Source organism: Mustelus asterias, chromosome 7 (genome assembly GCF_964213995.1).
Source record: "Mustelus asterias chromosome 7, sMusAst1.hap1.1, whole genome shotgun sequence".
NCBI lineage: Eukaryota > Metazoa > Chordata > Chondrichthyes > Carcharhiniformes > Triakidae > Mustelus > Mustelus asterias.
The window spans coordinates 15,936,489-15,962,676 of NC_135807.1; the positions used below are offsets into that span (position 1 = coordinate 15,936,489).

Below are 26,188 nucleotides of genomic sequence, written 5' to 3' on the forward strand. Positions count from 1 at the left end.
GGGCATAGATTTAAGGTAAGGGGCAGGAGATGTAGAGGGGATTTGAGGACATTTTTTTTTTCACCCATGTGGTGGTGGGAATCTGGAACTCATTGCCTGAAAGGGTGCTGGAGGTGGGAACCCTCACAACATTTAAGAAGTATTTAGAAGAGCACTTGAAATGCCATAACATACAAGGTTACGGAGTAAGTGCGGAAAATGGGATAGAATGGATAGATGCAGGATGGCCACGCAGGTACATTGTCTGAAGGGCCTATATTATGCTGTAAAACTGTGGCTCAAATATGCCTTTTGGTAATAAACATTAATCCAAAATTCTCACAATGCAGAAATGATTATTCTTTTTCACTTGTCTTTCAGCATGTTTATTCCGATACAATGGATTATCATTTGTGTACCTCATTTTCCTTCTCCTTATACCACTTTTTTCTGAACCCACAAAAAAGACAATGCAAGGTAAGAAATTTTAAATTATTATTGTATCCAAACCCTATGGCTGTATTTAATAGCAGGTTGATAGCTTAGGAGTTAATGTTTGTGATTTTATTTCATTTGTTCTTGGGATGTGAGCATTGCTGGAAAGGCCAGCATTTATTTCCCATCCCGAATTGCCCTTGAGGATTGTGATGAGCCGCCTTTTTGAACTGCAGTAGTCCATGTGGTGTAGGTACCACAGTGAGGAGGAAGTTCCAGTTTTTTGACCCAGCAGAAGTGAAGGAATGACGATACAATCCCAAGACCGGATGAATTTCGAACCTGCCTCGGCAGTGGAGTCTGATTTGACTGTCAGTATCTGCAATTCACCTGCTACTGTCAACTAAATGGTGAGCCTGGAGCTGTTAATTAGGAGATGCCTCCAGAATATTGCCAAGCTGGTCCCACTGCTGGCATGTCCAATGTGGAATCCTGGAGCCGGTGGTAAAATTCAATTTATTGTTTTAGTCTGGGACTTGCTGTTTAAATTTAATTAGTTTATTTTAATTTTACATATACTTCATCAAATTTCCACTGGAGCAATTGATTGTTTTTCCAGTTGAATTAAAGGCTTGATCAGAAAAAGAATGATTTGTAAAATAGATTGCTAGCTGCACTGTCTGAGTAATACTGTTCATGCCAATTACCGTGATTTGAATAAACCTCAACTAAATCTTCTGTAATGAATCTTTTCCAGAGATTTCAGTTGCATCCTCTGTAACAAGCATTCCTTCAAAGTGGAATTTGATAAGTTATAGACAATTCCATTGAAATTGTAACAAGAACACAGGCTATTTTACCCAATCAGTCTATATCAGTTTATCCTCCACACAAACAAGTAACCCAAATCCATACTTGACTTCTTCTAAATCTCTGTGTCCCCCTTTCTATCATTTACCTCTTTAATTGATTCTTAAATGTTAAGTGTGGTCTCTGCTTTCATCATTGACTCGGGTACTGCACTCCTCAGCCTTACTACAAACATCTGTGCACAAAAGATTTTTTTTCTGCTTTATATCCTTAATCTCCTACTTTAATTTGGTACATATATATATTTGCACTTGAGGAAAAAAAGAGTGAGTAGTTAGTGAACTTAGACTGTCTTGCATCATGGTCCTCTGGAGAAGTTTGATTCCTTAAGGAAGTTGGAAGGGTATTTACCCAAATGGGTTTTTCAGTGTTCCTAGTCTTTCCCAGAAGATAGCATTCATTTCATATATTCATGCATTCGTATGTGATTTGTATTTCCTGACAGCAGGGATATAAACACAATTTTTACTTGCTGCCTAATTCTGAATGCAATCCCTTTCAATTCAGGGTTGAAAACACATATATTACTGGACAGTTGTGGAGTCATTCTCTTCCTTATAGACCTCTATAAGATTACTCCTCAGCCTCCTACGCTCCAGAGAAAAAGTCCCAGTCTATCCAACCTCTCCTTATAACTCAAACCATCAAGTCCCAGTAGCATCCGAGTAAATCTTTTCTGCACTCTTTCTAGTTTAATAATATCCTTTCTATAATAGGGTGACCAGAACTGTACACAGTATTCCAAGTGTGGCCTTAGTCTTGTACAGCTTCGACAAGACGTCCCAACACCTGTATTCTGTGTTCTGACCGATGAAACCAAGGATGCCGAATGGTTCTTCACCACTCTGTCCACCTGTGACTCCACTTTCAAGGAGCTATGAACATGTATCCTTAGATCTCTTTGTTCTGTAACTCTCCCCAATGCCCTACCATTAACTGAGTAAGTCCCGCCCTGGTTTAATCTACCAAGATGCATCACCTCGCATTTGTCTAAATTAAACTCTATCTGCCATTCGTCAGCCCACTGGCCCAATTGATCAAGATCCTGTTGCAATTGGAGATAACTTTCTTCACTGTCCACTGTACCACCAATCTTGGTGTCATCTACAAACTTACTAACCATGCCTCCCATATTCTCATCCAAATCATTGATGTAAATGACAAATTACAGTGGATCCCTGAGGCACACACTGGTCACAGGCCTCCAGTTTGAAAAACAACCCTCTACAACCACTGTCTGGCTTTTGTCATCAAGCCAATTTTGTATCCATTTAGATAGCTCACCCTGGATCCAGTGAAATTTAACCTTATGCAACAACCTACCATGCGGTACCTTGTCAAAGGTCTTGCTAAAGTCCATGTAGACAACATCAACTGCACTGCCCTCATCTACCTTCTTGGTTACCCCTTCAAGAAACTCAATCAAATTTGTGAGACATGGTTTTCCACTCACAAAGCCATGCTGACTGTCCCTAATTAATCCTTGTGTCTCTAAATGCCTGTAGATCCTGTCTCAAAATATCTTCCAACAACTTACACAGATGTGAGGCTCACTGGCCTGTAGTTCCCAGGCACAACATTTGCCACACTCCAATCTTCAGGCACCTCACCCGTGACTATCGATGGTTCAAATATCTCTGCCAGGGGACCCGCAATTTTCTCCCTAGCCTCCCACAATGTCCTGGGATATACTTCTTCAGGTCCTGGGGATTTATCTACCTTGATGCGTTTTCAGACTTCCAGCACCTCTTTCTTTGTAATACGTACACTCCTCAAGACATCACTATTTATTTCCCCAAGTTCCCTAACACCTATGCTTTTATCAATAGTATATACTGATGAGAAATATTCATTTAGGATCTCTTGTGGATCCGCACATAGATGACCTTGTTGATACTTAAGGGGCCCTACTCTCTCCCTTGTTACTGTTTTGGCCTTTATGTATTTGTAGAAGCTCTTTGGATTCTCCTTTGCTTTATCTGCCAAAACAATGTCATGTCTCCTTTTTGTCCTCCTGATTTCTCTCTTAACTCTACTCCGACACCCCCTAGACTCTACAAGGGATTCACTCGATCCCAGCTGTCTATGCATGTCATGTGCCTCTTCTTCTTGACCAGGACCTTAATATCCCGAGTCATTGTCCATCCCACCCAGTTTTTCTATCAAGTTAATCCCAATTGCCTGCGTTTGGCCTGTATCCCTCTATACCAATATGTCTAAATGCTTTTTAAAAAAGAAGGTTGTACCTGCCGCTACTACTACCTCTGACAGCTCCAGACACTCACCACCCTCTGTGTGGAAAACATTGCCCCTCTGGACCTTTTTGTATCTCTCCTTTCTCACCTTAAACCTATGCCTTCTAGTTTTAGACTCCCCTACCTTTGGGAAAGGATGTTGACTAGCTGATCTATGTCTCTCGTTACTTTATAGACCTCTATAAGATCATCCTTAAGCCTCCTACACTCCAGGGAAAAATGTCCCTGTCTATCCAGCCTCTCCTTACATCTCAAACCATCAAGTCCTGGTACCATCCTAGTAAATCTTTTCTGCACTCTTTCTAGTTTAATAATATCCTTTCTATAATAGGGTGACCAGAACTGTACACAGTATTCCAAGTGTGGCCTTAGTCTTGTACAGCTTCAACAAGACGTCCCAACACCTGTATTCAATGTTCTGACGATGAAACCAAGGATGCCGAATGGTTCTTCACCACTCTGTCCACCTGTGACTCCACTTTCAAGGAGCTATGAACATGTACCCTTAGATCTCTTTGTTCTGTAACTCTCTCCAATGCCCTACCATTAACTTAGGAAGTCCTGCTCTGATTTGATCTACCAAAATCCATCACCTAGCATTTATCTAAATTAAACTCCATCTGCCATTCATCAGCCCACTGGCTCAATTGATCAAAATCCTGTTGCAATCCTAGATAACCTTCTTCACTGTCCACTGTGCCACCAATTTTGGTGTCATCTGCAAACTTACTAACCATGCCTCCTAAATTCTCATGCCACATTAATATAAATGACAACTAACATTGGACCCAGCTCTGATCCCTGGGGCGCACCACTGGTCACAGACCTCCAGTTTGAAAAACAACCCTCCACAACCACCTTCTGTTATCAAGTCAATTTTGTATTCAATTGGCTACTTCACCCTGGATCCCATGAGATTTAACCTTGTGCAACAACCTACCTTACAATACCTTGTCAAAGGCCTTGCTGAAGTCCATGTAGACAATGTTGACTGCACTACCCTCATCTACCATCTCGGTTACCCCTTGTTGCACTTTTTCAAGGAGGCTTTACAGGTGTAATTGAAATGTTTCCTCTATCCTCCTGGGGCTCGCTTATGATTTTGAAGTTGAGTAGAGCGCCCGTTTCAGGAGTCTCGTGTCAGGCACTTGGACAATGTGGCCCACACAGTGGAGCTGATTGAGCCAAGTCAATACCTCAGTACTAAGAATATTGCGTTGAGTGAGAATACTGATGTTGATGTGCCTTTTCACCCGATTTTTAAAAAAGGTTTTAACATCTCCCTGCATTGAACCTGTACTTGGGCACCAGACTGTTCAGATTTGCCCACTTTTAAATAGAAATAGTAATTCTCATTCTCCTGGCCTGTGAACAAACTCTGCAAAGCATAACAGGGCATTAATTGAAGGTGAGCAGATTCCTGATACTCTCGTCTCCAAACTCGCTTTAAAATTGACATGCACCCTGGAGGCATCAGGAACGATGTGGTTAAAGTCCAACGGCATCAGGAACAACAGACTTTCAAATTGCACCTGCATCCATTTATGACCTCACTGGCAATTGAAAATTTGGTCCATGGCATCTGAAATACTGGCCTGGATCATCTGAAAGCAACAGTAGTAAATGCTAAGATGCTTGCCGCTGTCATGTGCTAAAACTATTAAGAAATCCCAACTGGTGCACATGTGCAGTATTTACCCGAAAAGTTTAAAATTATGATGGGGAAAATTATATTGCTCACACTATCTGAGATTGTCTCCAATATTGGTTTTACTGTTGAACGGCTTAATTTATTTCCCCAATCCTTCTCCCGCAACTAATCTTAGGACAGTGATCTTTTTCTGTTAATTCACGTGGTGTGGGTATTGCTGGCAGGGCCAGCATTTATTGCCCATCCCTAATTTAAGAATCAATCACATTGTTGTGCATCTGGAGTCTTATGTCAGACAAAGGAAGGATGGCAGATTTTTAAAGGTTTATTATTTTTATTAGTGTCACAAGTGGGCTTATATTAACACTGCAATGAAGTTACTGTGAAAATCCCCGAGTCGCCACACTCTGGTGCCTGTTCGGCTACACTGAGGGAGAATTTAGCACGGCCAATGCACCTGGTTAGTATGTTTTTCAGACTATGAGAGGAAACCAGAGCACCCAAAGGAAATCCGTGCTGACACTGGGGAAACGTATAGACTCTGCACAGACAGTGACCCAAGCTGGGAATCGAACCCGGGTAAAAGCAGCTTTGACAAAGTCATCAGGACTCAATGTCAGCTCTTTTCTCTCGTTACAGATGCTGTCAGACCTGCTGAGATTTTCCAGCATTTTCTCTTTTGGTAATCGAACCCAGGTCCCTGGCGCTGTGAAGGAGCAGTGCTAACCACTGTGCCACCGTGCTGCACTAAAGGAAATTCCCTCCCTAAAGGAAATCCATGAACCAGATGGGTCTTTATGACCATTAGCAATGGTTTTCATGGTCAGTGTTTGACTCTTCATTCAGATTTTTATAGGATTCAAATTTCACCATCTGCCGTGGTATGGTTTTTTTTTGAAAACCCAGGTCCTGAGGGCATTACCATGACTAGTCCAGCGGCAATACCAATACACTGCTGCCTTTCCAGTGGGCGCTGCATCCAGAGGAGCTAAAAACAGTCAATGAACTCCACAATGTTCATCCTCCCTCCTGACAATGCTCATCTTCCCTCCTGACGATGCTCATCCTGCACTCCTGACAATTCTCACGCACCCCCATGAAAGCTCACTACCATGCCCATTCCTGACGATTCTCACCCTCTTGCAACCCTGACAATGCACCCTCCTTGCCTCCCCCTGATATCCCAACACCTTCCCACCAATGTTCACCCCTTGTGTTCCCTATAATGCACACTCCTCCTACTGTTCATGCCCTCTTCTAGACACTCCGTCCTGTCAATGCTCACAACCGCTCTTCCACACCCTAATAATGTTCAACCGCTCTATACCCCTTACATTGTACATCCTCACCCTCAGTCCTCCACTCTACAGCTCCAATCTCCCACCCAACCTAACCCTACCATCCTCTCAACAATCCCAACACAAACTCAGAACAGCAATTAAAAGTATTAAACATTAGAAATAGTTTTTAAAATAAAATCTTAGGCTTTTAATATCATATTTTTAAAAATCATGTTTACTTAAGGGGAGTTACTTTAGCTGGTGATGTCAGGAGGAAGTGTGGGCTTGCCTTTGTGGTGACAATGCCTCCCTCTTCACTCTGGACAGGGTGAAGGGCAACAAAGATACGCCGTTCTTTTAATCATGGTCAGTTGCAACGACTGTGGCATCACTGCTGACTGGAAAATCTTGGCCAATATTTTTTTTTCTTAAATTATTTTTCAATTCCTGTGGAAACTGGACACCACCCCTTTTCTTGCCAGCAGAACTGGTTTCAATGTCCCAAGAATTTGAAGCCATCCTTCCTGTACCATACTTTAAGCCATGCATGCATTGATCCTCCCCATCTTCCTATTTCTACCCTCGCTAGCTTGCAACACTGGAGGTAATCTTTCTATACCTTTCCCCATTATGTTCTATTCTAGCTGATGTTCACTGATTGCACAACGTTCAGTACCATTTGCAACTCCCCAAACACTGAAGCAGTCCATGTGAGATTTGCAGTAAGACTTGGTGCGATAACCCCCAGGACTTGCAGAGGGAATCACTAATTGACCTCCCTGTAGGATTCGTTGAATACAAGCTCCTGAGGATTGGTAATTAACTCATCAAGTGGAGCTCATATACCAAGCCTGAATAAAGCAGGCCCTTGAGTTGGTCCATTATCGTATTGTCTCGGTTGGGACCTGTTTCTGTTCACCACAGGCTTGTGGTTTTGTTTTATTTTATTTTGTGCATTAAAACACCATCCCTTTACAGCTGACTCCTGAAGTAATTATACTTGGCCAACATACAGGCTTGGGCTGCTAAGTGGCAAATAATATTTGTGCAAGGCAATGACAATTGTTACAATCCCAGCCAATTTCTCCACTGGCCAAGTCACATCCCAGTGTGAAACGTGGTTTGAGAGGTAATAATTTGTATTTTTTTAAGAAGTTATGGAGGTAAGTTACTGAACACTTCTCCGAATTCTGCTGATGAATAAAACATGTATTAAACAAGAAAAATGAACCAGATTACACCAGACAAAAGGGTTGGAAAGATCTCAATACCAACACAAGAAAATGAATCAAATACTCACGATTCCTTCACCTCAGCTATATATTTACAGACACGTACAAATTTGGAAAGATAACACAATTTACCATTTCATGTGAACCAACTGCGAACTGTGGTCAGGAAATGACACTTGCAACCAAAGTAGATTCCATGGATTTCTCAAGAACCCACCCAGATGCTCATTGCACTGTGAACCAATAGGTCTCGTTGAAATCCTGTCTTTCTCAGGAGGGTTTCCAATTCCTATGCTTGAAGAACTTGCGTCAGTTGACTTCAAGCAGGACTCAACTTCATGATTGCAATCTTGCCTTCTGAGATTTTCTCCTGGATCACCATATACACTGAAGCTTCATCTTTCAAGCACACCTTCAGATCTTCAGCCATCTCGAGTAGAACACCATTGCTGCAAAGATCTGCAGTAAGGAGTCACCAACTGTCAGCAGCTCCCTCAATTTTTGGGGGTTTCTCTTTTTTTTCCCCCTTTGTTCATGGGTTATGGGTATTGCAGGCTGGACAAGCATTTATTACCCATTCCTAAAGGCATTTAAGAGTCAACCACATAGCTGTGGATCTGGAGTCACATGTAAGCCAGACTAGGTAAGGATGACAGGTTTCCTTCCCTAAAGGATATTCGTGAATCAGATGGGTTTTTAATGACAACTGAGAATGTTTCATGGTTAATTGCAGATTTTTATTGAATTCAAATTTCACCATCTGCCATGCTGGGATTCGAACTTGGGTCTCCAGAATATTACCCTGGGTCTTTAGATTATTAGTCCAGCGGCAACACCAATATGCCACTGCCTCTTGAGCCCACTTTGTTGCAATCTGCTTCCCCCAGGCCCCTCACTTCTATTCGGAGCCTATTACTCTGTTCCTTTTTGTTTTCAACCTAAGTTAACAGGATCTCTGTCCTTATTCCTTACCTGGGACTTCCTTGTCCGATCTGTTGTTGCCTGACTCCCTGCTTTGAAATCTTCCTTGTTTGGGACCTTCTCCTTGTCCCCTCCCTATATCCTGCTCTCTGGGTCACCATTTGTGCAATAGTATGCCTCTTCAAGACACCTGACCTGCACTTTTGTACTGTTTAATTTTTTTTCTCTGTTCTGCACATATGTGCAAAGGCTGTTCCCAGCCTGAATATATGAAAATAGACGAACTGCACATGTACGGCCCATTCCTGGCTGACAGACGTGCAGAAATTCAGACGCTCACTGGGAACTGTGATTCCCAAACTCCCCATCTAAATTTAAGGTAAATATTGGGAGCTCATTTACACCATCTTCAACAAGAGAAAATCTAACAATCTCTCCATGACGTTCATAGAAACTAGAAGCAGGAGTAGGCAATTCCAGCAGCCCCCCCCCCCCCCCCCCCCCCCCCCCCCCGATCCCTTTAGTCCCAAGAGCTATACCTAATTTCTTCTTGAAATCAGACAACGTTTTGGCCTCAACTAGATTCTGTGGTAGTGAATTCCACACATTCACCATCTTCCTGGGTGAAGAATTTTCTCGTCATCTCAGTTCTAAGTGGGGGAGTCTGTGGGAAAGCAAAGGGACGTCTGGTAAGTGGGAGGCTTTCAAAAGTGTGTTAACCAAGGTTCAGGGTAAGCACATTCCTCTGAGTGAAGGGCAAGGCTGGTAGATGTAGGGAACCCTGGATGACTCGGGATATTGAGGCCCTGGTCAAGACGAAGGAAGAGGCAAATGACATGTATAGGCAGCTGGGATCAAGTGAATTCCTTGAAGAGTATAGGGGGTGTAGGAGTAGAGTTAAGAGAGAAATCAGGAGGGCATCAGGGACACGAGATTCTTTTGACAGATAAGGCAAAGGAGAATCCAAAGAGCTTCTACAAATACATAAAGGCCAAAACAGTAACAAGGGAGAGATTAGGGCCCCTTGAGGATCAACAAGGTCATCTATGTGCGGATCCACAAGAGATGAGGGAGATCCTAAATGAATATTTCTCATCAGTATTTACTGTTAAAAAAAGCATGGATGTTAGGGAACTTGGGGAAATAAACAGTGATGTCTTGAGGAGTGTACATATTACAGAGGAGGTGGTGCTGGAAGTCTTAAAGCGCATCAAGGTAGATAAATCCCCGGGACCTGATGAAGTGTATCCCAGGACATTGTGGGAGGCTAGGGAGGAAATCCCCTAGCAGAGATATTTGAATCATCGATAGTCACAGGTGAGGGGCCTGAAGATTGGAGGGTGGCAAATGTTGTGCCTCTGTTTAAAAAGGGTTGCAGGGAAAAGCCTGGGAACTATAGGCCGGTGAGCCTCACATCAGTTGTTAGAAGGTATTTTGACAGACAGGATCTACAGGCATTTAGAGATGCAAGGATTGATTAGGGACAGTCAGCATGGCTTTGTGTAGAAAATCACGTCTCACAAATTTGATTGTTTTTTGAAGGGGTAATGAAGAAGGTAGATGAGGGCAGTGCAGTTGATGTTGTCTACATGGACTTTAGCAAGGCCTTTGACAAGGTATCGGATGGTAGGTTATTGCATAAAGTTAAATCTCTCAGGATCCAGGGTGAGGTATCTAAATGGATACAAAATTGGCTTGATGACAGAAACCAGACGGTGGTTGTAGAGGGTTGTTTTTCAAACTGGAGACCTGTGACCAGTGGTGTGCCTCAGGGATCAGTGCTGGGTCCACTATTATTTGTCATTTATATTATTTTGGATGAGAATGTAGGAGGCATGGTTAGTAAGTTTGCAGATGACACCAAGATTGGTGGCATAGTGGACAGTGAAGAAGTTTATCTTGGATTTCAATAGGATCTTGATCAATTGGGCCAGTGGGCTGATAAATGGCAGATGGAATTTAATTTAGATAAATGCGAGGTGATGCATTTTGGTCGATCGAACCAGGGCAGGACTTAGTTAATGGTAGGGTGTTGGGGAGAGATTATTGTTGCTGCACCAGTTTACCAGATAGAGAATCTGATGAACTGGTGCAACAACAATAATCTCTCCCTCAATGTCAACGAAACGAAGATCGTCATCGACCTCAGGAAGCATAAAGGAGAACCTGCCCCTGTCTACATCAACGGGGACGAAGTGTCGAGAGCTTCAAGCTTTTAGGTGTCCAGAACACCAACAACCTGTCCTCGTTCCCCCATGCCAATACTATAGTTAAGAAAGCCCACAACACCTCTACTTTCTCAGAAGACTAAGGAAATTTGGCACGTCAGCTGGGACTCTCTTCAACTTTTACAGATGCACCATAGAAAGTATTATTTCTGGTTGTATCACAGCTTGGTATGGCTCCTGCTCTGCCCAAGACCGCAAGGAACTAAAGGTTGTGAATGTAGCCCAATCCATCACGCAAACCAGCCTCCCATCCATTGACTCTGTCTACACTTCTCGCTGCCTCGGCAAAGCAGCCAGTATAATTAAGGACCCCACGCACCCCGGACATTCTCTCTTCCACATTCTTCCTTTGGGAAAAAGAGACAAAAGTCTGAGGTCATGTACCAACCAAACAGCTTCTTCCCGGCTGCTGTCAGACTTTTGAATGGACATACCTTGCATTAAGTTGATCTTTCTCTACAGCCTAGCTATGACTGTAACACTACATTCTGCACTTTCCGGTTTCCTTCTCAATGAATGGTATGCTTTGTCTGTATAGTGCGCAAGAAATTATACTTTTCACTGTGTTAATACATATGACAATAATAAATCAAATCAAATCTTCTCCCAAAGGTAGGGGAGTCTAAAACTAGAGGGCATAGGTTTAAGGTGAGAGGGGAGAGATACAAAAGGGTCCTGAGGGGCAATTTTTTCACACACAAGGTGGTGAGTGTCTGGAACAAGCTGCCAGAGGTAGTTACATGGGTAAGATGGGTATAGAGGGATATGGGCCAAATGCGGGCAATTGCGACTAGCTTAGGGGTTTAAAAAAAAAGGGCGGCATGGACAAGTTGGGCCAAAGGGCTTGTTTTTGTGCTGATTTCCTCTATGACTAAAAGATTTATCCCTTATCCTCAAACTATGACCCCTGGTTCTGGACTCCCAAACCATTGGGAAGTAACCTGTTAGAATTTTTATACGTTTCTATGAGATCCTCTCTCGCTCTTCACAGCTCCAGTGAATATGGACCTGCAGATTTATCCACCTTCAATCCCATCAATTTCTCCAAACCATTTCTCTACTAATGTTGATTTCCTTCAGCTCCTCACTACAACGTTTCTCTCAGTACTTCTTGTACATTATTCATGTCTTCCTTTGTGACGACTGAAGCAAAGTACGAATTTAATTCTTGAGCCATTTCTTTATTCGCCGTTATGAATTCTCTCATTTCTGACTGTAAGGGGCCTACATTCGCTTTTGCCAATTTTTTTTTCTCTTTACATATCTATAGAAATTTTTACAGTCAGTTTTTATGTTCCCGCTAGCTTACTTTCATACTCTATTTTTCCCTTCTTCATCAACCCGTTGGTTGTCCTTTGCTGAATTTTAAACTGCCCCCAATCCTGAGGCCTATTTCTTTCTCTTGCCAATTTGAATCTGATACTATCTCTAATTTCCCATGTAAACCATGGCTTGGCTACAATCCCCCTACCACTCTGGAATAAACAACTTCTGGAGTTCACCTATTCGCTCTTTAAATGCCTGCGATCGCCTGTTCACTGTCATTCCTTTCAGTAATGTTTCCCAGTCCATCATGGCCAATTCATGCCTCATACCATCATAGTTGCCTTAATCGCGATTTAGGACCCTGGCCTCAGAATCAACTACATCACTATCCACCTTGACAAAGAATTCTACCGTATTACAGTCTGTTGTCCCCAAGGGTTCTCTCAACTGGACTGGCAACTAATCCTTTCTCAATGTGCAACACCCAGTCCAATGTGGCCTGTTCTCTTGTTGGTTCCTCAATGTATTGCTCCAGGAAACTATCCCACATGCATTCTGGAAATTCCTCCCCTGTTGTACTGTGACTAATTTGACTCTCCCAATCTATATGCAGGTTAAAATTGCCCATAATCACAGATATTCCTTTAATGCATGTATCTCCAATTTTCTGTCTCATGCTTTTCCTAACATTACCACTACAATTTGGTGTGTATTCAATGGCATTATTATCGCTGAATCTCCCACCATCAACATCCTGAAAAACCAGAAACTGTAGTGGACCAGCCTTATAAATGTGGCTACAAGTGCAGATCAGAGTGGGGAATTCTGTGGTGACTAACTTAACTCTTGACTTCCCAAAACCTGTCCACCATCTACAAGATACAAATCCGGAGTGTGATGGCGTACTCTTCACTGAGCTCTACCATCATTCAAGAAGCTTGACATCATCCAGGACAAAGCAGCCCACTTGATTGGCATCCAATCCACCAATTTAAACATTCATTCAGTCCACCTCCAACCCACAGTGGCAGCAATTTGTATTGTATACATAAAGTATTGCAGCAACTCGCAAGGACTCCTTGGACAGTACCTTCAAAACCCGCAACCTCTACCACCTCAAAAGGACAGGGTAATAGACACATGAGAACAAGTTCCCCTCCAAGCCAGACTTGGAATCACAGAATGGTTACAGCACAAAAAGAGGGCATTTGGCCCATTGTGTCTGTACTGGCTCTCTCTCTTTCCCTGCATTTCTCCATAAACCCTACACATTCTTCTTTTTCAGATAAGTCGAATAGCCTTTGAATGCCTTGATTGAACCGGCCTCCACCACACTGTGCATTCCCAAAAACATCCTTATGAGGAACTATATGGCCATTCCTTCACTACCAAGGGACCAAAATCCTGGAACTCCCTTCCCTGAAGTACAATGGGTGTATCTGCACCAGATGATGGAGGCTAGTGAGGCAACTCACTATCACCCTCTCAAGAATGAGCAAAAGATGCTGGCCTTGGCAGTCATGCCCATATACCATGAAAGTTGTTAAAAAAGATCTGTGTAACAAAATGTGCTGTTACAATTTGGGTCAGAAACTCAAATGTTTTATGAAGTCTGCCTGGATCATAAATTTTGCAATTTATTTTTGGGTAAGCTGAGCATGAGATATTTCACTTCAGGTATGATTCACATGACCCACAAAGGAGCCTTATCAAACAAAGTTTATTTTCGTATGCAATTAACATGTATAGAAAGAAAATTAGCAATAACTTACCAATTACAAACAAGAAAAAAAAATTATATTGTATAACCCTTAATGAATATAGGAAATGTTCCAATCAAACAAAACTCATACACAAAACAGTTGCTACAGGTTTAACACGGCAAATACAAATGCTCGTGATGCTGGAACTGAGACCTTTGGATGGAGAATTGAAACTCTGACTTCCCAGCCTTGTAACTTCTAGCAGCCCTCTGGGTATACACCCCAGAACAGCTTCCAAAACATCAGGGAGAGAGAGACTTTAGGCAGGCCAGCCACCAACAGCACGTTTTCCACTTCAGGAAGGCCAGGAATCTTGCTCCCAGCTAACAGCAGAATTTCCAAAACCAGGGAGAGAGAGCAACACTGTTTTCCAGTCTTCTAAACCTAAACTGAAAATGAATCCTCAGATTCTTTTCTGGGAAGGAACCACCTGACTTTGACTTGTCAATCAATCATCCTTCTCACAATGCAAGACCATAAAAAATCCCAGAAAGTATCAGAGGCCCCAGAGTAAAAATAAACAAAACCCCATTTAAGCCACTGAAGTAGCAATAAAAGGACTTCGAGCAGACGGCCCAGCAGCAGAGGGGGAAAAAACTGAAAAGATCTGCTTACAACTGCAGAGAACATGATTAAAGAAAATTTCTTAAAGGTACACCAACATCACAGGGTCCACAGTCTGTTTAGGAAGTCAATGCATTTCCAGTCTTTCTAGTATTAAGGACCACAGTCTATCCCTTATTCAAAAGCTTTGAACCCCATTTCTTTTATTAGCAATATTGCAAATTCTACTAGTGGCACAGCTAACTGAGAAAATTATTATTAGGTTAAGCTGGGCAGACCAATTGGCTGAGACAGTAGTTTCAATTGTATGCTTTTATTTCTGGTTCAAATCCAACATTAGGAAAGGAAGTTAACATTTTCTCTCAATGACAGCTGTTTAGAATCTTAAATGCATTCAGTTTTGGCAGTCCCAGTCTAGTTCTCACTTGACTGGTATCCACATTGCGACACTACTTAAATTCATCAGCTAATACTTGGCTCTGAAAGAACTAGGTTTTCAATAGTACAGGGAGAATTGCTGATAAATGCATAGCTAATTTTCCCCAAAATGTTATGCTGAACAAGAAACTTCTGAATAAAAATTACTGAGTGAGAATGGCATATTGAAATCCTATGCCCTGGAACTTTGATTAGGTGTTCAGACTCAATTGGAGATGGAGCCAAAGTTTTTCTGAGATTGATCTGGAGGCCATGCTATGGGGATGGTAGAGAGAATCAGAGCTTTTATGAATAGCTGACAATTACTAAGATTTATTTCCTAGTCAGTCAGGTCATTGCACTGAAACATAACAGATTTCTGGAGACCGGGAAATGTGGTTCAGTGTCAAGTAGCCAGATTGGCACCTCTTTAGTACCAAGCATAATTACCTGGCAGTACTTTCTAGACCAGCTGAAAGTGGTCTCAATAAAAAGAATAGTTTCAATATAAGTATTATAAAGTGTTCAAAGGAAGTCTCAAGTAATTTCCTGTCTGTTTAGGATAGGATGAAGTTGGATGTACCTTCACCAATTGAGTAGAACAATGGAGCTCTTAAAGCTTCAAAGATTTTTAGTATTTTTACTGTCAGTTTTACAGTGCATTTCTAATACTATCATCAACTATTAATTTTAGTTAGAGGTTTTATGAAAACATTTTTTTTTCTTCAAGCGTCTAAAATGGCCAAATATGTTCTGCCCATTCACCATGAAACCAAATGGAATTGAAGCATTTACTTTGAATGCCAACTGACTGACTTCTGTTTTTGCACAGGTGCTACTTGCTGTGCATTTTCAGCTTTTTTATTTTTTTTAAAAAAAGGTCTGGAGACTGGATTAAATAGAAACTCCCGACTCATCACAATAACTGCAAACTCACCATGGCTGAGACAGGAGCAATGTTCCATCCAATTTTTCTTTTTGTTTGCAGTCTATTTGTTCAGTGTGCAATTCCATTTAAGATCCTTGTGCACGTAAGTTAAAAGGAAGTTCGTTTGTGCATGGCCTTTTGTCTGTTTCACTGAATAGTATATGCTGTGGAATGCCACATGACCATGACCTGAATGGTTTCATGGGAACTTTATAAGTATATTATAAGTAAAACTTTCAGGAAGTTTAAGGCAGGAAGAGAGTAGGAATTGTGATAGTAGTTAGAGACCATGGTTCCATTAGTTATCGGGAAGTTATTGGGTGATGCCGAAAGCAGCTGGAAAACTCAATAAGGGACACAAGTCCTACTGATCTTAACAACAGGACCTCATTAACATTTTGCAGCTAGCCAAATTAAAAGGAAAACCAACTGCAAGAAGCCATAGCCAGTGATCTTTTGGACGATTCATGGAAATTTGGGACAAAATTGTGCAACTAGAAGGGCTGGGTGGATGTTGGTATTTGAGGATCATCAGACTGTGCAATGGAGCAGGGTTGGATGGTGAAGAAAGGCTAATGAATCTGGTCTGAGGGGGAACAAGGACCTTTGGGGCCTGGTCTACAAGGAGTACTGAAAGTGGCACTGAGGAGCTGGCAGCTTTTGCTGCCTTTCACTGCTGAGTTTCCCAACCCCTAGGAAACCTGAATTTCAAATCAAGCTCTTAAGTTTCTTGAGGATCTAACAAGCAGGGTGGATAAAGGGAACCAGAACAAAGAAAATTACAGCACAGGAACAGGCCCTCCGAGCCTGCACCGACCATGCTGCTTAACTGAACTAAAACCCCCTACCCTTCCAGGGACCATATCCCTCTATTCCCATTCTAATCATGTATTTGTCCAGATGCCCCTTAAAACTCACTATCGTATCTGCTCTTCTACTACCTCCCCCGGCAGCGAGTTCCAGGCACCCACCACCCTGTGTAAAAAAAAACTTGCCTCATACATCTCCTTTAAACCTTGCACCTTAAACTTCCGCCCCCTAGTAATTGACTCTTCCACTCTGGGAAGCTTCTTCTGACTATCCACTCTGTCCATGCCCCTCAATCTTGTAGACTTCTATCAGGTCGCCCTTCAACCTCTGTCATTCCAGTGGGAACAAACCAAGTTTCTTCAATCTTTCCTCATAGCTAATGCCCTCCATACCAGGCAACATCCTGGTAAATCTTTTCTGTACACTCTCCAAAGCCTCCACATCCTTCTGGTAGTGTGGCGACCAGAATTGAACACTATATTCCAAGTGCAGCCTAACTAAGGTTCTATAAAGCTGCAACATGACTTGCTAATTTTTAAACTCAATGTCCTGGCCGATGAAGGCAAGCATGCCATATGCCTTCTTGACTACCTTCTCCACCTGCCTTGCCACATTCAGTGACCTGTGTACCTTTACACCCAAATCCCTCTGCCTATCAATACACTTAGGGGTTCTGCCATTTACTGTATATTTCCTATCTGTATTAGATCTTCCAAAATGCATTACCTCACATTTGTCTGGATTAAACTCCATCTGCCATCTCTCCGCCCAAGTCTCCAACCGATCTACATCTTGCTGTATCCTCTGATGGTCCTCATCGCTATCTGCAAATCCACCAACCTTTGTGTTGTCCACAAACTTAGTAATCAAACTAGTTACATTTTCCTCCAAATCATTTCTATATATTACGAACAGCAAAGGTCCCAAGGCTGATCCCTGAGGAACGCCACTTGTCACAGTAGATTAGTATATTTTGAATTTCCAAAAGTGATTTGAAGAAGTGCCACACAAAAAAGTTGATGATGTGAGGGGTGATTTATTAGCATAGACAGAGGACTGACTAACAGGAAGCTGGGAGTTGAGAGAGTTATCAACTTCAGGAAGCATAAAGGAGAACATGCCCCTGTCTACATCAATGGGGACGAAGTAGGAAGGATCGAGAGCTTCAAGCTTTTAGGTGTCCAGATCACCAACAACCTGTCCTGGTCCCCCCCCCATGCCGACACTATAGTTAAGAAAGCCCACCAAAGCCTCTACTTTCTCAGAAGACTAAGGAAATTTGGCATGTCAGCTATGACTCTCCCCAACTTTTACAGATGCACCATAGAAAGCATTCTTTCTGGTTGTATCACAGCTCTGCCCAAGACTGCAAGGAATTACAAAAGGTCGTGAATGTAGCCCAATCCATCACACAAACCAGCCTCCCATCCATTGACTGTCTACACTTCCCACTGCCTCGGCAAAGCAGTATAATTAAGGACCCCACGCACCCCGGACATTCTCTCTTCCACCTTCTTCCTTCGGGAAAATGATACAAAAGTCTGAGGTCACGTACCAACCGACTCACGAACAGCTTCTTCCCTGCTGCCATCAGACTTTTGAATGGACTTACCTTGCATTAAGTTGATCTTTCTCTACATCCTAGCTATGACTGTAACATTACATTCTGCACTCTCTTGTTTCCTTCTTTATGAATGGTATGTTTTGTCTGTATAGCGCGCAAGAAACAACACTATGTTAATACACGTGACAATAATAAATCAAATCAAAAAGGGATAAAGGGACATTTTCAGGATGGCGAATGGTAACTAATGAAGTGCTGCAGCCTCAACAATTTACAACCACATTAATGCCTTGGACGAAGGGGCCGACTATACTGTAGCCAAATTTGCTAATAATAAGATAGATAGGAAAGGATATTTCTAAGTTGTAAGAAGAATATAAAGGCTGGACTTATCTGGACATGCCTGCAGCAGCAAGCTTGGCAGTTGGGGGGGATGTAGTTTGGCAGGAAACCAAAAATCAGCTTCCTGACAGTGGGATGAACTTCAGTAATTAAGTTCTTGATACTTTAAAAGCAGATTGAGCTTCCTGATGAACAATGTTGGGAAATTCTTTAGCATGTCATACTTGCTCATTAAAAGGCCAGAATTAAGATTTTCTCCAGTGAGAAATCAATGTTCACGTTTACAGCTGCATATAAGTGGTGTACACCTGGTGAGGAAGAGTTATTGCTTGATTGCTGATAAGTAGCTACTTTAGGGGACATCTGTAAATGCCAGCCTATGCTTGAGACTGGGTGATGGCAGTGCAGTTTGCATGGAGGATGACTAAGGCAGGCATAGCGAGGAAGGTTGGCAGGTTTAGTACAGGCTGTCCAGGGAGAGTTAGTGCGGGCTCTCTGGGGAGTGTGCAGGTTCTCCGTGGCCAAGATGGGCAGGTTAATCAACTCAAGTGGGTGTTGGCCATGCTTTTGGTTGGGAGAATGGCAGTCTGAGTAGTTAGAGGTTTACAGCATGGAAACAGGCCCTTCAGCCAACTTGTCCATGCCGCCCTTTTTTAAAAAAAACCCCGAATGTAGTCCCAATTGCCCGCATTTGGCCCATATCCCTCTATACCCATCTTACCCATGTAACTGTCTAAATGCTTTTTAAAAGACAAAATTGTACCTGCCTCAACTACTACCTCTGACAGCTTGTTCCAGACACTCACCACCTTGTGTGTGAAACAATTGCCCCTCTGGATACTTTTGTATCTCTCCCCTCTCACCTTAAACCTATGCCTTCTAGTTTTAGACTCCCCTACCTTTGGGAAAAAATATTGACTATCGAGCTGATCTATGCCCCTCATTATTTTATGAATCTCTATAAGATCACCCCGAAGCCTTGTACGCTCCAGAGAAAAAAGTCCCAGTCTATCCAGCCTCCCCTTATAACTCAAACCATAAAGTCTTGGTAGTATCCGAGTAAATCTTTTCTGCGCTCTTTCTGGTTTAATAATATCCTTTCTATAATAGGGCGACCAGAACTGTACACAGTATTCCAAGTGTGGCCTTACCAATGTCTTGTACAACTTCAACAAGACGTCCCAACTCCTGTATTCAATGGTCTGACCAATGAAACCAAGTGTGCTGAATGTCGTCTTCACCACTCTGTCCGCCTGTGTCTCCGCTTTCAAGCAGCTATGAACCTGTACCTCCAGATCACTTTGCTCTGTAACTCTCCCAAATGCCCTACCATCAACTGAGTAAATCCTGCCCTGGTTCAGTTTACCAAAATGCATCACCTCGCATTTGTCTAAATTAAACTCCATCTGTCATTCGTAGCCCACTGGCCCAATTGATCAAGATCCCGTTGCAATCAGAGATAACTTTCTTCACTGTCCACTATGCCACCAATCTTGGTGTCATCTGCAAACTTACTAACCATGCCTCCTATATTCTCATCCAAATCATTAATATAAATGACAAATAACAGTGGACCCAGCACCGATCCCTGAGGCACACCACTGGTCACAGGCCTCCAGATTGAAAAACAACCCTCTACAATGACCCTCGGTCTTCTGTCATCAAACCAATTTTGTGTCCATTTAGCTACACCCTGGATCCTGTGCGATTTAACCTTATGCAGCAACCTACCATGCGGTACCTTGTCAAAAGCCTTGCTAAAGTCCATGTAGACAACATCAACAGCACTGCCCTCATCTACTTTCTTGGTTACCCCTTCAAAAAACTCAATCACATTTGTGAGACATGATTTTCCACTCACTGTCCCTAATCAGTCTTTGCGTCTCTAAATGCCTGTAAATCCTGTCTCTCCAAATATCTTCCAACAACTTACCCAGCACAGGTGTAAGGCTCACCGGCCTGTAGTTCCCAGGCTTTTCCCTGCAGCCCTTCTTAAACAAAGGCGCAACACTTGCCACCCTCCAATCTTCAGGCACCTCACCTGTGACTATCGATGATTGAAATCATAGAAATCATAGAAACCCTACAGTGCAGAAGGAGGCCATTCGGCCCATCGAGTCTGCACCGACCACAATCCCACCCAGGCCCTACCCCCACATATTTACCCGCTAATCCCTCTAACCTACGCATCTCAGGACTCTAAGGGGCAATTTTTAACCTGGCCAATCAACCTAACCCGCACATCTTTGGACTGTGGGAGGAAACCGGAGCACCCGGAGGAAACCCACGCAGACACGAGGAGAATGTGCAAACTCCACACAGACAGTGACCCGAGCCGGGAATCGAACCCAGGACCCTGGAGCTGTGAAGCAGCAGTGCTAACCACTGTGCTACCGTGCCGCCCTGTAAATATCTCTGCTGGGGACCCACAATTTCCTCCCTAGCCTCCCCCAATGTCCTGGGATACACTTCATCAGGTCCCGGTCATTTATCTACCTTGATGCGCTTTTAAGACTTCCAGCACTTCCTTCTCTGTAATATGTGCACTCCTCAATACATCATTCTTTATTTCCCCAAGTTCCCTAACATTCATGCTTTTCTCAACAGTAAATACTGATGAGAAATATTGATTTAGGATCTCACCCATCTCTTGTGGATCCACACATAGATGACCTTGTTGATCCTTAAGAGGCCCTACTCTCTCCCTTGTTACTCTTTTGCCCTTTATGTATTTGTAGAAGCTCTTTGGATTCTCCTTTGCCTTATCTGCCAAAACAATCTCATGTCCCCTTTTTGCCCTCCTGATTTCTCTTTTAACTCTACTCCTACACCCCCTATAATCTTCAAGGGATTCACTTGATCCCAGCTGCCTGTGCATGTCATGTGCCTCCTTTTTGACCAGGGCCTCAATATCTCGAGTCATCCAGGATTCCCTACTTCTACCCCCTCTTGCCCTTCACCCTCAGAGGAATGTGCTTACCCTGAACTCTGGTTAACACATTTTTGAAAGCCTTCCACTTACCAGACATCCCTTTGCCCTCCCACAGACTCCCCCAATTAACTTTTGAAAGTTCCTGCCTGATACCATCAAAATTGGCCTTGCCCCAATTTGGAATTTTAACTTTTGGGCCAGACCTATTATTCTCCATAGCTGTCTTAAAACTAATGGAATTATGGTCACTGGTCCCGAAGTGATCCCTCACTGACACTTCTGTCACCTGCCCTTCCTTATTTCCCAAGAGGAGGTCAAGTTTTTCCCCCTCTCTAGTCGGACCATCCACATACTGAATGAGAAATTCCTCCTGAATACACAACAAATTTCTCTCCATCCAAGCCTCTAATACTGTGGCTGTCCGAGTCAATGTTGGGAAAGTTAAAATCCCCTACTATTAGCACCCTATTTTTCTTGGAGCTTTCTGTAATCTCCTTACATATTTTCTCCACAATTTCCCGCTGACTATTTGGGGGCCTATAGTACAACCCTATCAAAGTGATTTCCCTCTTATTTCTCAGTTCTACCCATATAGACTCAGTGGCCAAACCCTCGGATATATCCCCTCTCAGTACTGCTGTGATGTTCCCCCTAATCAAAAGTGCAATTCCCCCTCTTCTCTCACCTGCTGTTCTATCTTTCCTATAGCATCTGTATCCTGGAACATTGAGCTGCCAGTCCTGTTCCTCCCTTAGCCATGTTTCAGTAATTGCTATAATATCCCAGTCCCATGTACCCATCCATGCCCTGAGTTCATCTGCTTTGCCAGTCAGGCCTCATGCATTGAAATAAATGTAGTTTAATCTGTACTTCCCTTGCTCTTGCCTGATCTGTCTGGTACTAGGATTACTGCCTTTACTACTTAATTAGTTCTCTTTAACTTCTGTGCAGTTCTCAACCTTCTCTTCTGTCTCCCTACTGCTTTGGGTCCCACCCCCCACCCCTGCCAAACTGATTTAAACCCTCCTGAGTGGCTCTCGCAAATCTCCCCGCCACGATGTTAGTCCCCCTCCAGTTCAGGTGTAACCCATCCCTCTTGAACAAGTCACCCCTTCCCCAGAAGAGATCCCAATGATCGAAAAATCTAAACCCCTGCACCAGCTCTCAAGCTACGCATTCATCTGCCTAATCTTCCTATTCCGACTCTCACTAGCACATGGCACCAGTAGTAGTCCAGAAATTACTACCTTCGAGGTTCTGCACTTGGGCCTTCTGCCTAACTCTCTATATTCACACTTCAGGACCTCATCCCTTTTCCTACCAATGCCATTGTTACCAATATGTACAATGACCTCTGGCTGCTCACCCTCCCCCTTAAGAATGTCCTGCAACTGCTTAGTGACATCCTAGAGTCTTGATTGCGGCCACAGAAATGCCTGTTTGTGCCTCTAACTAGTGAGTCCCCTATTGCTACTGCTTGCTTGCTCGTTGTCCGACCCTACTCTACAGCAGAACCAGTTGTGGTGCCACAGGCCTGGCTGCTGCTGGTATTTTCCCCTGACAGGCTATCCCCCTCAACAGTATCCATAACGGTATACCTGTTTGAAAGGGGAATAGCCACAGGAGACTCCTGCACTACCTGCCTACCTCTTCTGGCGGTCACCCATCTACCTGACTGAACCTGTGGTGTGGCAACCTCCCTGTAATTAGTGTCTATCACACTCTCGGCCCCCTGTATGCTCTGCAATGTGTCCATCTGCTGCTCCAACCGAACAATGTGGTCTGTGAGGTGGACACACTTCCTGCAGACAAAGTTGTCAGGGAGACTAGATTGCTCCCTAATTTCCCATATCTGGCAGGAAGCGCATACTACTGCCCTAGCTGACATGCTGCCCTTGTATAGGCAAAAGGATGAAAGAATCTCAACTCGCCTTTCCCCTGCTTGTGATCCTCCCAGTGACATTTTGTTTGGTTAGAGGCAGACCTAGGGAGGGAAACACTGAAGTAGTGTTTAGGGTTTAACTGTCCCTTTACAACAGCTCCTCCACAAATCACCTTCTGGTTGCATTGACTGCACCTATGCAAATCTTACCTGAAACAGCCAATCAGCGTCGCTGCTCTGCTGCCCTCACCTATGATGATGGCACAGGAAAGCATCCAAAGGGTGGGGCTGTGGTTGTCAAGGTTTGGTTCCTAAGTGTTGAGATTAGGGTTCTGGGAGACAGAGTGACAGTGCTGGTTCTGTTAGGTTGAATAGGTGGCACAGTGGTTAGCACTGCTGCCTCTCAGTGCCAGGGACCTGAGTTCGATTCCCGTCTTGGGTCACTGTTTCTGTGGAGTTTGCATGTTCTCCGTGTTTGCATGGGTTTCCTCCAGGTACTCTGGTTTTCTCCCACACTCCAAAGATGTGCAGATTAGATGAATTGGCCATGCTAAAATTCTCCCTCAGTGTACCCAAACAGGTGCCGGAGTATGGTGACTAGGGATTTTCACAGTAATTTCTTTGCAGTGTTAATATAAGCCTACTTGTGACTAATCAATAAACTTTATTTAAACTTTACTTTAGAATTGGGTACTGTCGAATTTCATGAAAAGTCAGGTTAAGGGTGACCTCAAGGACTGGAAGGGTGACGGTTGGAATGGGCATCTTCAATTGGACAGTTAAGGGCTTGGGGGATAACAGAGATAAAAATGTAAAGTTGTATCAAGGGTAATGAGGGAGGTGCGAGGCAAACAGGGGGATTCAGGGGCAACTTGGTAGGTGAGAAGAGGAGGATAGAAGGCACCGGACCTTTGTCTTACCTGCAATGTTGCAACGCAGCCTCACAGTGAGAGTCACGACTCAAAGCGGTAGAGTGGGTTAACTAAAATTGTACCCTAAAATCATTAGTCGACTGGATGCTCAGTTGTGTTCTCATCTCTATAGTCAAACCAGCAAGACATCAGCATTTCTGCATAACTTGTGGGTCTCGTGCGCTACATTCCAGCAAAGTCTGGAGCAGCACCAAAGCTTGTGCTGAAAGCCATTCCCTCTTGACTGAGGCCGGACTGTCTGAAGGAAGTGAAGCTCCGCAGAGCTCAGGTGAGAGAACGGCCGCAATGTGTCAGGTTGGAACCTTGAGCTATCTCGGTAGATAATAATGATGAGGGGGTGGGTGTTACATCGATGGTGGTAAGAACAAGGTCTACCAAATGTTTCAAGTTTTGGGGGGAAGCTCAATAGTGTTCGAGGAAAGATGTGTGGACATGACTTACATGATCCTAGTCCAAGCATCATGTATCCGCGCACATAGATTAAATGAGAGGAGCATTAATCTTTGGTCCTCCAGCATGGTCTTCTCTATGCTGGGAGGTGTGGGGGGAGGGGGCAGGTGTAGACCAATGCGAAGTCCATGCCTTCCCATTGGTGGTCAGGAATGGAGGGAAGGTTTCAAACAATGTGATGACTGCAGTGTGTTCAGAGAGCACGTCAGGCATCTCAGATGATGACTGAAGGCAACCGTACCATTTTGCTAGTCATGATGCAACTAAGGAGGAACTGGTGCAGGTTGGTCCAGTGCCAGAAACAGCAACCTCCACATTAGCAAGAGACAGCAGTTGGTGACCCTGCATGTTAGCTTTCAGGTCGATACAGGAGGGAGGGGGTGGTCCCGCTGCACACTCTGCCTGTGATTGGTGGGGGTGGGGGGGGAGAGAAGAGAGGGAGTGCTGTTGCTCTCTGCGCACTCTGCCTGTGATCGGGGGGCGGGGGGGGTGTGTGCTCTGCGAATGGTGGGGGTCTCAATTGGTCTGGGCGGCAGGGGGGGGCAGCGGGGGTGATATTTTCAGGCAGCGTAGGGCTCATGATCAGCTGCGGGACCCCACAGTTGTGGTGGGGGCTGGGTTGAGACTGGCTGCAGCAGCAGAGGCCTGACATCTCTCTCGCTCTCTCAGTATGTTTGATTTCTTTATGAACTGCAGACTAACAGCCACAAGTGAGGTGTCTGACGATTGTAGGGTGACAAGTGTTGAACCTTTGTTTAAGAAGGGCTGCAGGGAATCTACACGCCAGTGAGCCTAACATCTATAGTGGGTAAGTTGTTAGAAGGTATTCTGAGAGCCAGGATCTACAGACGTCTAGAGAAGCAAGGACTGATTCGGGACAGTCAGCATGGCTTTGTGAGTGGAAAACCCATGTCTCACAAATTGGATTGAGTTTTTTGAAGGGGTAACCAAGAAGGTAGATGACGGCAGTGCAGTCGACATTGTCTACATGGACTTTAGCAAGGCCTTTGACAAGGTACCACATGGTAGGTTGTTTCATAAAGTTAAATCTCTCAGGATCCAGGGTGAAGTAGCCAAATGCATACAAAATTGGCTTGATGATAGAAGCCAGAGGGTGGTTGTAGAGGGTTGTTTTTCAAACTGGAGGCCTGTGACCAGTGGTGTGCCTCAAGGATCGGTGCTGGGTCCAATGTTTGTCATGACCAAGGTTGGTGGCATATGGACAGTGAAGAAGGTTTTCTAGGAGTGCAACGGGATCTTGATCAATTGAGCCAGTGGGCTGACGAGTGGCAGATGAGTTTAATTTCGATAAATGCGAGGTAATGCATTTTGGTAGATCGAACTAGTGCAGGACATAGTTAATGGTAGGGCGTTGGGGAGAGTTATAGAACAAAGATCTAGGGATACAGATACATAGCTCCTTGAAAATAGAGTCACAGGTGGACAGGGTGGTGAAGAAGGCATTCGGCATGCTTGGTTTCATTGGT

At 43.8% G+C, this 26,188-nt stretch overlaps 1 protein-coding gene across 2 annotated transcripts in view; it reads left to right on the forward strand.

Moving 5' to 3' along the window:
- Nucleotides 1-26,188, forward strand: part of piezo2b (piezo-type mechanosensitive ion channel component 2b) — an 825,142-nt gene that overhangs the window by 135,419 nt on the left and 663,535 nt on the right. For both annotated transcript variants that reach the window (XM_078215732.1, XM_078215730.1), the window contains exon 2: nt 361-456. In XM_078215732.1, coding sequence (XP_078071858.1) covers nt 361-456 — 96 coding nt within the window. The remainder of the gene's footprint in view (nt 1-360; nt 457-26,188) is intronic.